The sequence below is a fragment of the Sinocyclocheilus grahami genome, unplaced genomic scaffold, assembly GCF_001515645.1.
Source record: "Sinocyclocheilus grahami isolate Dianchi unplaced genomic scaffold, SAMN03320097.WGS_v1.1 scaffold828.1, whole genome shotgun sequence".
NCBI classification, from domain to species: Eukaryota; Metazoa; Chordata; class Actinopteri; order Cypriniformes; family Cyprinidae; genus Sinocyclocheilus; species Sinocyclocheilus grahami.
The window spans coordinates 862,002-877,091 of NW_015506007.1; the positions used below are offsets into that span (position 1 = coordinate 862,002).

A 15,090-nucleotide genomic window follows, 5' to 3' on the forward strand; every position below is an offset into this window, starting at 1 on the left:
CATACTGTATATAATGTTAATTCTGCCTAAAACTCTGCTAGTACAGCTACTTGAATGTGAATGAGTGAGAGTCCTCCCTCACCGTCACTCCTCGCTTTGTAAAGTCAGTCAAGTTGTAGTTCAGGCAAAAGGAGGTCTGTAGACTTGCACTGGGACATTGACTTTGCGGATGAATTGCCCTCGACCAGTGAAATATACAGAATTGTAGGCTAATAAAAGCAATAGTAGTAGTAGTAATAATAATTTTAAAAGAATTATTGTTATCATCAGTAATAGTTTAATTATTTGTGTACACGTTTGTAAATGTATACATACTGTATATAATGTTAATTCTGCCTAAAACTCTGCTAGTACAGCTACTTGAATGTGAATGAGTGAGAGTCCTCCCTCACCGTCACTCCTCGCTTTCAAATACGCTTTGTAAAGTCAGTCAAGTTGTAGTTCAGGCAAAAGGAGGTCTGTAGACTTGCACTGGGACATTGACTTTGCGGATGAATTGCCCTCTAGCTAACTCTGAGAGTAACTGACTTGAGTGTTAGCGTCCAGAGAGTCAGGCTGCTGCTCAGTTGAGCGTCTGCGCTTCTAAGGAAAGTAGCCTCGTCTGACAGCGAACCGGGAAGATGCTTTCTGGAGTCGTTCATTTCACACTAGCAGCGCTTTTGGGTACGTTTTTTATTGTGTCTTATTTAGTCTGTTTTCGGTCAAATGAATGATGATGATGATCATGTCAAAATCCTGAGCGCGAAACTGTGCGCGTTGTTTATTCGGTGCATGTCATTCTACCGTATATTCCAAAGACCATACATGCATTATAATGTATTATTGATCCGGTTTGTTATATCCACTTTGACAGGCTGCGGTCTGTTATTCTGAACACAAGTTATTGTTATTTATCTTCTCGTAGACATAGAGAACATTACTTATAAACGCATGTTTACGCGGCGTAAAACGATTTTGCGCACCACATGCTTGCACAGTGTATATGTGCATTGTGCATATAAAATGTTTACTTGCACTTTTAGTCTTACATTAAGAGCAACTGGCTACGATTATCAGACATTTTTATTCCTTTCTCATATTATTATTATCACCATTACACTGACATTCTGCATTCTGGTGCCCTTTGTCATGTTTTGCTAAATAAAAATTTGTAAGCATGAAGACATAAATATGACTTCTGAGAAAAATAATTGAAAACATGTACTCTCACATGAGATAAAGTTTTAAGAAATACAGTTTTATTCTACATGGACCTGGTCGCATCATGATGGCAGCTGACATGTTAGGATCACACACTTGTGCCATGCAATTGAAGAAGTTGCTAATCATTGTAGTAACAAAAATATATATTTTTAAACTTTATATAGAACTTTCAGCCAGTGTTACACAAACTTCTTACATCCAAGTCAGTAGGTGTCAGTATACAGTACAAAACCATCAGTACTATTGAAATGTATAAGAGCCATCTAAACAAAAATAAAAACTTCCTAATGGCATTTCAAAATATAAATCAACATTTTGGCTGTTGTCCACAAAGCTGCATATTGGCAACTTTTAAATCATCCTTTCATGTAAACCTTTAATTAATGTTAGGCTATTAAATGGCAGGACGAGCACTTTTTTAATATATAAAGAATAGCAATCAGTGTTCCCTCCCTATTAGTTTAACCAAATGAAGACAGCTCAGATCTCCTTGGGTGCAGTTTCTTAGGAATGCATGTGATAAAGGCTTGTGATCCGCATTAAGGAATTGAGTTGTGGATGCAGCTGCAGTTAGAGGTTCACATTGACTCACATTAGGTCCATGATCTTCACACAGTCGCTTCATCCATGCACTTAATGGAACAGTTTACCAAATAATGAAAATTTGCTGACAATGTACTCACCCTCAGGCCATCCAAGATGTAGATCAGTTTGTTTCTTCATTGGAACAGATTTGAATAAATGTAGCGTTACATCACTTGCTCACCAGTGGATCCTCTGCAGTGAATGGGTGCCGTCAGAATGAGTCCAAACAGCTGATAAAAGCATCACAATAATACACAAGTAATCCACACCACTCCAGTCCATCAATTAATGTCTTGTGAAGTGAAAAGCTGTGTGTTTGTAAGAAACAAATCCATCAAGATGTTTTTAACTTCTAACCTTTTGGGTAACCTACAGCTTCTTGGTAAAATATGAGTCATCTATTTGTATTGCTTTCTCCACAGAAAAAAGTTGTCTCGTCTGAATCAGGAGACAAATATGCACAGATCAAGCACATTTTACACCTTTTACAGAGTTTTTCTAACTCTGGTCCAGTCCCTACTGGCTAGCACACTTCAAAATACTGCTTTATTAACAATTTCATGCATATATGGTGCTGTGATAAGCATAATACTACATTACCAAAGGAGTACGCTGATACTCTTTGGTGGTTTTATTTTAGATCCTGTCATTCACTTACTTTTTTAGATGCTCCGAGATTACAGATCAGCACCTATAGTGGACAACAGTCATGTTTGTGCATGTCTGTCTCTTCCACTGCTCCAGAGACCCAGATGTGGTTATTGTAGTGGCAACATTTAAGCCATGTAAATTCTTAATGGAGATGAGGGTGCAGGTGTTTTTGGTTTGAAACACTAAAGGAAATTCATCTGTTTTCAGTCAGCGTGCGTGTAATTTGCATATGGATGCGTGGGACATCAGACACATACATATTCACTTGCATGTCTAAGGCCTGTGTAACATGTTATAAAAAGCTCTGTTGTATTTGTAGATTACTGAGTCATTTCCTAGTTATTTCCTCAGATGTGCCGACTGTTAATTGCCGAGTCATTGGAGATTATGATTCTAATTATTATAAGATTGCTTGCAGTAGTGTTTTCTTGGATAAATACATAAAATTACATAAAACATGTTTTTGTTTGTATTTTTAAAATTATTTTGTTATTATGTTGATAAATGGCACTGACTAGCAAATGCCTTAAATATCCCATAAATTTTTTCTACAATTTTTTTTATATATATAATTGTACTGTTTATATTTTACTATTATAGTCATTTTTTATATTTAATAATATTGCTAATAATTTATGATATTGTAGACTAATAGATTGCATACGTTAAAGTTCAGTCTGTGAATGTTGAGATTTTTTTCCATGGATAAACAGTGTGTCCGGTTTATCTCCAGGCTTTGATAGGAATGCATTCCTTCTGTGTGTGCTTTATGTACAAAACGCCTGCACTGTCTGGGATAAATAATGAGTTCATTGAATGCTTAACAGATTCATAACAGCAGAACGGTTTGTGCACCCTGCCGCCTTTCACCCCAAAATGAAACTCTCATCATTTACTCACTGCTCATTTTTTTTTCCAGTGAAGAACACATACAAATATATTTTGAAAAATATCTCCATGTTTTTTGTACATATAATGAAAGCCACTGTTTTGGACCCCATTTACTTTCATTGTATGGACAAAAACATTTCTCAAAATATCTTCTAATGTGCTCCTCACTGAAACGACATGAAGGTGAGTAAATTACAACCGAATTTTCATTTTACGGCCAACTATTCCTTTAAGGCATCTTCAGCGCATACTCATTAAACATGTTTCACTTCATCAAGTGATTAGTTTTTATCCTGAGCGTCTAATATGGCTGACTCCAGTTTCTTTTCAGCCCTTTTTGTCTAATTTAATAAAGTGAACCAAAAATAGGGTCTCCTATTTAGGAGTGACCTAAATAGGGTCATTAGGAGATGAACGGTCAAGTGTAGAGCGAGACGGGCTTAAGTCAGCCATCTGCCACTCCCCTCTCGCTGGCATGAAGAAGATCTCCACAGTTATAAATCCAGAGCACTTACTGGCAAGGGCTTCAAATCTCCCTTGCTTTGAACTGTCTTCTTCCATACTTGGAGACTTCAGATTGCCGAATGCATTCCATTACATGCAGACAAGCCCCAGTCCTTTCAAAGGAAACGCTCTGACTCATAATTATAATAGAAGATGGTTGTAGACAGTAGACATGGTTCATATGCTTTATTTGTGCTACTACAGTATGTTTCCTTAGAGAAATAATCTCCAGACCTGGCAAATTTGGAGTTGATGGTACCCAATGAGGAGTTCAAGAGCAGGTTGGTCATGGAAAATGTCATAATGGCATCAATATGATTTGGCAAACCACTTACTTGTCTGAGAACTGGCACAGAATGGGCAGTTCGGTTTAAATGATCATAATAGACATAATTACCACTTTGGTCAGCCTCCAATTTAAACAACTACTCAACAAGCTACTGTGAAAACATTCACATTGAATATGATACATGGCTACCATGCGATCTGGAAGGTTTCTCATAAATTGTTGTGATAAGGCTTGTTTTTTGTTATTATGACATGATCGCAAGGAAGTATTCCGGGTTCCAGGATATTTTAAACATTCTTGCTAGCTGGGAAAAACATCTCCCGTCATCTGTTTTGTGCCAGTGGCTGTTAAATTCTGGAAAAGTACTGTTGCTTATTTGGGCGAGTGAACCGGAGGCTGGCACATCCCTCACTGGTGCACTGTTCCTCCGTCAAATATACCAGTGACTGAAGTTTCCATCCCATTTTAGCTTCCTTCGGTTCAAAACCATCTCCGACTTTGATCTACAAGCGACTACTTAGGAAAATCATGTCTTTTGTTTCCAGTCACTCAAAAAAACGTAAGCGCTCATCGGTTTAGTTAAATGGATAGTTCACTTAAAAATAAAAATCATCATTTACTGTCCCTCCAAACCGGTATGACTTTCTTTTATGGAACACAAACGAAAGTATGTTTTAAAGAAGAATGTTTTTAACTGTTTTTGCCCATACAATGGACAAAAAACAACTTTGGACCCCATTGACTTTCATTGTATGGAGTCATAATAATTTGGAATGACATAACACCCTCAGTAAATGATGACAATTGTGCACAAGACCTGAACTTTTGGTGTAAAAGTGCATCTGACTTTAAAGCTTGTCTTTGATGTGGTTCAGTTTCCTATGGAGCAGTTTCTTGTACATTTCAAACAAACACTTGTGACCTTGTACACTTACTTAAAAAAAGAAAAAGAAAGAAAGATGCACAGGAAGTAACACTTCTGAGACCGGAAGACTATCATTGTTCACTTTAGTTCAGAGATCTGCTGATGCTTTTGCATGTCTTTGTAAGAACTATAAAGGCAAACTACTGTAAAGTAGAGCTCATTTTTCTTTTCTGCTTTCAGCTAGTGCAAATTTCATGCATTTCACAGTTTTTCCTTGACGGATTAGACTCATTTTAATCAAATGTAACACATTTCTTAAAACCATAACCACAAAATCAGAACTGTCAAGTACAAACCTGGCAAAATTCAGTTCAAAACTTAGTGTTCTTTAATATAAATCAGACGTTGCCTTCAAAGACAGACTGATGGACTGAACACTCATTACACACTGTCAGATTTAATAAAAACAATATGACTATGGCCTCTTACAGTGAATGAGATTTCACAGAGCAGCCTCTAAACATTTTAAGCCTTGCAACATAATACTGCAGTAATCTACATAAATTATAGTGATTATCCTGGTAAATATATGACTAGAAAATTGTAAACAATTCCTTAAAATACAGTTTGTTTTTTTTGTGCTTACAGTACTGGGTAAATTAGCCATCATTTGAGGAAGAGGAGCTTTGAAACTGGGAAAACTCTTATGTTTGGATATGCATTACCGTCACACACATTTATGTTAGATAAAAATTAGATAAAACAGTTTGTATGACAAATGTGTGATCGCGTTTATTCTGAATCAGCGTCTTATCTCCTGTCTGGATCAGGAAAGAAGTTACTGTAATACATCGCTCTGCTTTCTGTGATACACCTTCCAGTTTACCAGAGCAAAGGTCAAATGCAGTAGCACTGATTACATCTGACACAAATGTTTGGGTGTTACATACCAGGAAGGAGCCAGGCGGTTAGAGGGTAGGAGGTGAAAAGTAAGAGGGATTTGTGATGTCAGCCGAAAAGGAAAAATGCTTCAGAAGCGCTTGTTCTTGGTAAAGCAGCATTCCTCAAAATGAGGACCATTGTAATGAAACATCATAGGGGAAACCACTGATCTCCCATAAAATGTTCTACATAACAATCCAGACATTTAGAAGCAGCTAAAGAACAAGGGATACAACCCGCTGACCTCTCTCTCAAAGGCCGTAAACATATATACTTTACAGGTGCTATTTCATCTGTGTGTGTGTTTATGAGCTGGCTGGGGCATTGTCAAATGCTATTTTGCATGCTTTGTTTCACTAGGCCTTGCATGTGGATTGTGTTTTTATGCAAATGTAAACATTTGGTTTACTTTTATGTTTTGAACATTTGCTGTTTCTGATGTAAATGGCACCAGGGTAGCATTACTAGCTGGCTGACATAGTGTTTGGGGATTATTTTAGGGTCTCTTTCTGCAGTTACATTGTTACAACAGTAGTCATAAGTAAGTCGTTGAATCATTCATTTAACCAATTTGTTCAAAATCTGTGTGCTTCAGAAATGAAACGTGTTTGCCGCACCAAATTTGCATACTGTACATACCATATAATAGGTGAAAAACAGTATGTTAAAGAATAGTACTGTATGTTAGGATTCAAAGTATTCCTAAAACAGTTGGTGAAAAGTACCTGAATGATCTACTACTTCTTAAGATGAGCATTCAATGGACACTTCACTATCCCATGAGGCCATGGGGGAGGATTTGTGAATGGTATAGTCATGTCACATATGTCCGAGTTTCATTCATGCTACACATATATAAAACATACATTAAATGGTTGTGAAGTAATTACATATTTAAAAAAAGTACCTACTCAGAAAGTATGTGATTTTAGACACGGCCTCTGTTTTTATGAATGAGTCATTGAATCATCCATTCAAACAATTTGTTCAAAATTGCTGATTCATTCAGTAAAAAATCAAGAGACTGTCTTTATGAAAGAATCATTGAATCATTCACTCAACCAATTAAAAGACTTTAAAGACCCAAAACGTGTTCCCCACTTTCTTCTTACATCTCCACGGATACCAAGACTTTGCATCACAAACAATTGGGCGTGATGATAACATTTTGATGATGTCAAGTCATTGAATCATCCATTCAAACAATTTGTTCAAAATTGCTGATTCATTCAGTAAAAAATCAAGAGACTGTCTTTATGAAAGAATCATTGAATCATTCACTCAACCAATTAAAACCGCTAATTCATCTTGGAATGAAACATTGCTGCTATGTTGCTCATTTTGCTCATTTTTTACTAACAAAAACATAGTAACTTGTAATATTGTGGCTAAAATGTATAGTAACTCAATATTAACTTCCTGTTTATTGAACTGTTGTTTAAAAGACTGAATCTAACTACTTATTCCTCAATTAGTTATGTTTGTGTGCACTTCACCTTTAAATAACATGACAATTTTTTCAATTTATATAGTTTTTTATATATAACGACACATTGCTAAAAATAAAACTTACTTTATAAGGCTGTATTTAGTAGGAGGACAGTGTGAGAGAAAGCTAAACAAAGTTTGTCTTCATGAGCCTTTTTTTATATGTCATGTGATTGAACTTCACACAGTATTCGCAAGGAAAGGGCAAAAAAGCCCCTACTATGATTGCATTATCTCCACTTTAACTCAACAGCAAATAACAAATCTTTGCCAGACACAGAAAAACAAAACATTCAGACTGTTAACAAGTTGACATGCTGCACAAGCTCTTGTTTTAACAGGCTTTTGAGGTCTCTGACATAGAAACGTCATATTTCTTGCCATATTAATGATTTTTGCTGTAGAACGATAAAGCAAGATATGCATATAAATCATATAGATTGATAGGCCTATATATTTTAAAGCAAGGTCCATATGCTGCCGGTCTATAAAATACTGCAGCTTTTTTCCCATCGCACCATAATGTTTAGCTTGAACTTTGGCCTCTACAGAGACCTAATCCCCAAACTCACATGAATCAAGTACCATCCGGTATCACTAGGCAAGCTTTGACTTAAACGGACACTCCAGCTGAGAGACATCAGTCAGTCCATGTACATGATGGAGAATTGTTTTAATTTCAGCTACATATAAAACGGCAGTCCCGGGGAATGTTGGCACTCAGTGCTGCTCCAGGAAGTGAGCTGGATAATGTCGGCTGCAGAGAATCGAACTCCCCTCCAGCGGGACATGCAGAACAGCCTAACTGTTTCCAGAGCCGCACTTACACATGTGACATTCTGTGATTCGCCACGGGGGATGTTTCGTTTTATTCTCATGCTGCAGATAGACAGCCTAACCTTTTCCTTTTGGAAGGAGGGCTGTGCTATTTATTTGACCTAACTGGCAATAATTGCTAAAACATCTATTTTATGGCTAATTTTGCTTTCTGATTGGAGGGGGCCACAGGATCTGAATGGCAGTGTCATGAATATGGGACAAAAAATATACACAGTCAGAAACGTAGAATAATTAAGATTTTTAATGTTTTTGAAAGAAATTTATACTCACCAAGGCCGGATTTATTTGATCAAAAATACAGTAAAAACAGTAATATTGTGAAATGTTATTACAATTTAAAAGAACTGTTATCTATGTGGATATATTTTAAAATGTAATTTATTCCTGTGATCAAGAGCTGAATTTTCAGCACCATTACTCCAGTCTTCAGTGTCACATGACCCATCAGAAATCATTCAAATGTAATGCTCAATTCCTACTAATAATACAGTTGTTGTTTTTTGTTTTTGTTTTTGTTTTAATTTTCAGGATTCTTTGAATAGAAAAAAAAATGTATTCATTTATTTGAAACAGAAATCTTTTGTAACATTATAAATGTCTGACTGGGTTAACGGCTGTTCAAAAAATCAGCTTTCTCATCACAGGAATAAATGACATTTTAAAATATATTCAAATAGAAAACAGTTCTTTTAAATTGTAATAATATTTCACAATATTAATGTTTTTACTGTATTTTTCATCAAATAAATGCAGCCTTGGTGAACAGAGGCTTCTTTCAAAAACATTTAAAAAAATCTTAATTATTCCAAACTTGATTGGCAATGTATATTTTTGTTCTGAGCAAAATATATGCTAAATATAATGTGCCAATGGAAAATATATTTCATTTAAACCTTCAAATGCCAAATGTATTACAAAATACATTTCCAAACTTAAAATACATTATGTATTTTTTAAATAGATTTTGTACAAAATATACAGGAAATGTATGTAATTAAACATGCAAATATTCTAAATTTATATGAACCTATTTAAATATCTTTTAAAATATATCAGAAAATATGCTTTTGTCGTATGGGTTATCATGACATTAATCGTTCACGCTCGATTGTTTCTTTACTGTTTTGGAAAGTGATACTCTGGCTATTATTTTTTGGGTTGAGATGCAGGAAGTGACCCTCTTTGCCCTGCACTGTATTTTTAGTCTCAAAACATTAGTGTGTGATGCTTGAGCAAGCCTGGGTTCCTGGCCCATCTGTGCACCGCGTGGCTGTGTTTTCGGGAGTGTCTGGGTGTGTTTGCGTGTGAGTGTTTGTAGAAGGTGGGCGTTTGACAGAACATGATCGGGGTCTCTCCCCTGTTAGTGCGGAGGAAACTGGAATGAAAGCTTCTGGAATCAGCAGGGAGCATTATGTCATTCTGTGGGCGGACTTTTTCATGGCCAATAAAACGCTGGTCCTCCAGAGAGGACACATCTGAAGGCAGCACATTCAGGAACAGGATATTGGGGTTGTGTGGTGAATCCACTAAAGAGTGCTGCCACTTTTGCAAGAAGCATTTCAGTGCAAAAAATGTTGAATTAACTAATCACTTGCAATACAACGTAACATGTGCCGAAATAAAGTGAATTTAAAGTCATTATTTTTCCAAGCAAATGCACCTCTTTCCATGTGTGAATTGCATTCACTGCTATATCTGTGGGCATTGTTGCATATGAATAGAGTAGGGCCTCAACTTTCTTTTCTTTTCACTGAGTAATTGAGTAAAAAAAAGGGCAAATTTTATCTTCTGTTTATCCACATTTCACATTATTCCACATTGTGTAACTGTGGAATTCCTCCAAATTGTGTGCAAATAGAAGGCTCTGAAAACAAAGATAGTAAATGTATTAGTGTGGGCTATGCTTTACAATATTACATCATAGTAACACTTTAATATCTTTTGTTTATACGGTGAATGTATTTTTTAATTATAGTTGTTCCCTGAACTTTTTTTGTCTTGTCCAGATGTAAAATATTTACTTGAAGTACCCTCTGAGTTTTAAGTTAATATCGAATAATTTTATGGCACATTCATATGTTCACAGGTTCACTAATGTTGTTTAATTGTCACATGATATGTAAGTAAACAGATAAAATATTTAAACTTTTTTAGTATTTAATATTTAGGTTCAAAATGTAAGTAATTTATTTTGACTGCATGTCTATAGGGCTTATTATTATTGTTGTTGTTGTGGGCGTTGTTGCTTTAACTGTAATGATAAAAATGAAGATATGAATATTTGATCACTATAGTTCTAATAATGATTTTACACAGCAAGTTACAATACATTCTTAAATTCGAAACTTTCAAACATTTAAATATTTAAACTTTTTTTATTTATTTTATTTGTGGAATACTGGTGAAATTGTCATGTTTTGTTTGTGGATTTGTGTTCTGTGACTTTTGTTTTTTTTTAAGTTAATTTTGCTCTTTAGTATACATTTTCTCATTTCTCTTTGTTTAGTTTAAACATGTTTAAACACGTAGCATAACCGATTTTATACTCATACTAATTAAACATATTAAATCACAGCCTTTGTTTTGATAACTGCACTAGGCTGTCTAATGATTTATGTTTTATTTTTATTAATTGTGCAGCCACTTTTACTTATTTTAATTTGACATTTGATTTAATTATTAGCGTTTCATCAACTCACAAACACCCATTTGGGAAACACTGTGTAAAACAAATCAGGATACAACTGTAATATCAACCAAAACATGAAAATAATTATTAGCTCTTTGGCATAACCAGATTTTTAATATTGTTAAATACTGTACTGTAATACATACTGCTCTTAATGTAAATAGTTATGTCTTTTTGTTCCATCTTGTCTTTTAAGTGCTCTTTTAATAACCCAAGGAAGTGTTTCCTGTGTGCGTGTCAGTACGTGAATTGAGTCAGATACATCAGTCCCTTTGGCCAGGAAAGAAAGAACGCGACAAGGAGAGTGTGTGCAACAGGACACATTTATTTGATTAGCTTGAGATCTGCTTTGTCATGAAAGAGCATATGTGAGCCAGACAAGGCCTCGACCCAGGCCTCAGAATCACGTAGCTCTCCCGCTGCCAAATTTAAAAAGTCTTAGCACAGATAAATCCAACACATTGCTGGTGTTGGATGACTAAATCTTACAGCTCAATACATTTAATCAGATTTTGGCACTGTCAAGTGACACATGATCAAACATGAAGGGGAAAGACAGCATCGTTTAACAGGCTTTGACCTTGTCTGCAATGTAAGCATGGAGCTCGTCACTTTAAAGACCCAAAACGTGTTCCCCACTTTCTTCTTACATCTCCACGGATACCAAGACTTTGCATCACAAACAATTGGGCGTGATGATAACATTTTGATGATGTCAAGTCATCCAGCTATGTTAGTTTGGCAAGGTTTTCCAAAATGAAAACATGAAAGGTCATGCATGCTTTTTGGAACTTTGCAACACAGAAAGCACAAAGCTGCTGACAGCAGTTCTTTAGTATTGTCTTCATGTGCGCAATTTTTGTAAATTGGATGGAGAAAGTTCTGCTTTGTGTGGGCTATAGTTTTTTTTTTTCTTCACACTTTACCCGTGCATGCATGCATAAAGGATGTCCTGTCTTGTATGAACGAACGTGCATTATTTTTATATTTGAATCATTTAGCAGAAGCTCAATTGTGACTTGCAGGAAGTGCTCTACACATGTGAATAAGATGAATAAAAAACGTTTTCCCTCATTTCCCCATGTCTTTATAATCTAGAGCCTAAACAGAATCATGTATTATCTATGTTGCTTTCTGCATTGAAAAGACTGTGTGTCACGAAATAATGGCAAGAAATGTGTTGGAGTTGTCTTCACAGGCTGCACACAAAAGCAACATACAATGTAGCCGATTCACAAACAAATGACTATTCTTGGCTAGTACTTTGTAGTGATTAAAAAATATACCGTGCGACCAGTGTAGTTTGATTCACAAACAATGACTCATCTTAGCTAGTTCTTTTCAGTAAATCAGAAACAGCGTGACCAGTATAATTTGATTCACAACAAATGCAAAAACATACAGCGTGACCAGTGCAGTCCGATTTCCAAAACAAATGATTCTTGTGAGCCAGTTCTTTTAATAAGCAGTCAACACACTCTCATGGCAATTTGTAACTACTTTACATTTTGGCAAATTGGTGGTGAATTAATTTTGTATGAAGTTGTACAATCTAATTTGTATTTTTATATGGCCTGCTTAGGCTCCACTGAGGGTTAGGTTTAGCGGTGGACCTTCTTGCGTACTTTTGTTTTTTTTCTAAAAATCATACATTTTTGAATGAATCAAATCATAAAATAGTTACATTTGTTCATGGGATTGTAAATAGTTACCAGTTTAAATCATTCTGAAAAACTGCCCTGTATAAAAGTTGACTAAAATAACATTTTATTTTGTCATTTAATTATTATTTTTTTAACTTGACGTACTAAAATAACTAAAGCTAAAACTGAAATAAAAGTGAATACAACTATATAGACATAAAAACCTAGAACTAAAAATAACAAAATCACAACCAAATGACTTCAGAGAAAATTTTAAATGAAAAAGGAAACTAAGAAAACTAAATTAAACTATATTAAGAATATTAATAAAAAGGGAAATGGAAAGTCTGTGTGGTTATTTACTTATCTATATTAATATTCATTATAAATATTTAACAATTAATAAACAGCTGAGTAATTGCATTAAATTGTAGGCTAATGTTCCATTCATGCTAGTAAATACTAGCATTTATATTATCTGCTCATTGGAAACGTTTTTTTTTTATTGGACAAACTGACCCTTAGTCTTATTTATAAGATAAAGTGAGATGCATATTGTACGTATGTGATACTTATGTTGTCTTTTTTATTGTATGTTTCTTGATAGCTCTGCTGCCATGGTTGTCATGTTTCAATGTAGACGAGAAGAACCAGATGTCATTCAGTGGACCAGTGGAGGACATGTTCGGGTACACCGTCCAACAATTTGAGAACAGTGAGGGAAAGTGGTATGTTTTTACATTATATCTATAAATGCTTAGTTTTACTAAACAGGGCAAATTAGCGTGAGAGCACAATTCCAAAACAGCGCCGATGGGCATGGAAATTTCTGCGGGTGATTCACTGACAATGCTCAAATTAAAGAACACAGACACAACATCTCATTTACATAGCGACCAACGCAATCTACCAAGCGCAACGCAAATTAGCGCAGTCGCAAATAAAGAATAAAGAAGCCACAGCATGTTGAAAAGAACCCGAGGCCAAAAAATGAAGGGTTGCACAAAGTTTTGATAGACCTGGTTAGAGTTGCCAAGAGGTGGAAAATTGCCGGTAAATTTCCGGAAACTTTCCAAAAATTCCTGGAAGATTCCAAAAAATACTGGAAAGTTTCCAAAATTTCTGGAATGTTTCTGAAATTTACGGGAAATTTTCCACCTTTTTGCAACCATAGACCTGGTATTGCGTAACTCCTGGTTGAGGGTTCCAAGCCGTCTTTTATTTCCTGAAGCAAATTAAAAATAACATGGCTTGGCAAACGATATGTTCGGATAATGTGTTCTTCTGGCATTCCAAATAAATTAATACGTGTGGAAAAAAATCCTCTCCCTTCTACCATGCACTCTCTGTTCTCTGCGGTGCCTCCTCCTAGCAACAACAAATGCAGCCATTTCAAGCGCAAAATAGTTTAAGTATAAAATAATGGCGCTATTACCAATAATTTGACGAGCGCAAACCTTAGTAAAACACGTTGAGTGTTTCATTTGAATACTCTCCTATAATACTCTCCTATAAATTGTCTGAAAGGGAAACTCCTACAAATGCATATTCAATAAGGTCAGGTGCAAAAATAACTGTCAACACCTTCTCAGCACTAATTCTTCACTGCTGGTCTTTAGTAAAACCTGACAGTACAATTTTAACGCGAAAAGACGGTTTGTGCTGGCGCAAGCTGTTAGTAAAACTGACCATAGGTGTGCTATTTATTTTAGTATTTACTGTAAATTATTAGAACATTTAGATTTGAAAGTTTAAAAATCTCCACTTGATGTATGTGATTGGAATGTTCGCCATTCGAAATCGAACCGACATAATGTCATTGTAATATTTGCATACTGAATTCTGATTGGCCATTGCTTTTTGCCTCTATTTACCATTTTGTACAACCAAAACAATTCACATGCTTGAGTGTCATGACACTATAGCAAGCGGTTTTGATGCACTAATTTACTACATAATAAACTATATATTCATTGTATATTGAAGAATTGTCATTGTAAACCTATGAGCACCACTGATGTAGTCTGCTTTTGTAATGGCTCGTTTTTTCCCCCAATAAAGTCATCAAGCTAATGTACTAAGGCCTGCTAACTCCATTACGAATATAAATAAATGGGAACTAATTCCCTACTGTATGAAACAGTTCCCCTCAGCGAAACCTCAGTGAATTCAGACATCTGTAGTCTCTTAAAAATGGGTCCAGCAGCACGTTTTAGCACCACTTGTAATGGTTAACCCTCTACAGTACTTCCAGAGGAACACCTCAGCTGGTGTGAAACCCCCAAAGCCTCTCACAGGTGGCCTTGACTGACTTGTAAACCTTGCCAATGACCTGTTCAGGGTAGTTAGATGATTTGACAGACGTGATTGGGATGGATTTTAAAGAGTACATTAGGGGTTTTTGAGGATCACAAATAACAGCGAAGCAGCAAAAATTGTTTAATGAAAAGCTTTTAAAAAAACATTCATACAGTACTTTCTTTGAAGAACCAAAGAAAGC

General features: G+C 35.5%; 1 protein-coding gene across 1 annotated transcript in view; it reads left to right on the forward strand.

Annotated features, from left to right (window-relative positions):
• Window positions 1-420: 420 nt before the first annotated feature.
• LOC107562550 (integrin alpha-1-like) overlaps window positions 421-15,090 on the forward strand; it is a 45,871-nt gene continuing 31,201 nt past the window's right edge. The window contains exons 1-2 of the mRNA XM_016247186.1: window positions 421-663; window positions 13,198-13,318. Of these exons, the coding sequence (XP_016102672.1) occupies window positions 621-663; window positions 13,198-13,318 (164 nt within the window). The 5' untranslated portion in view covers window positions 421-620. The remainder of the gene's footprint in view (window positions 664-13,197; window positions 13,319-15,090) is intronic.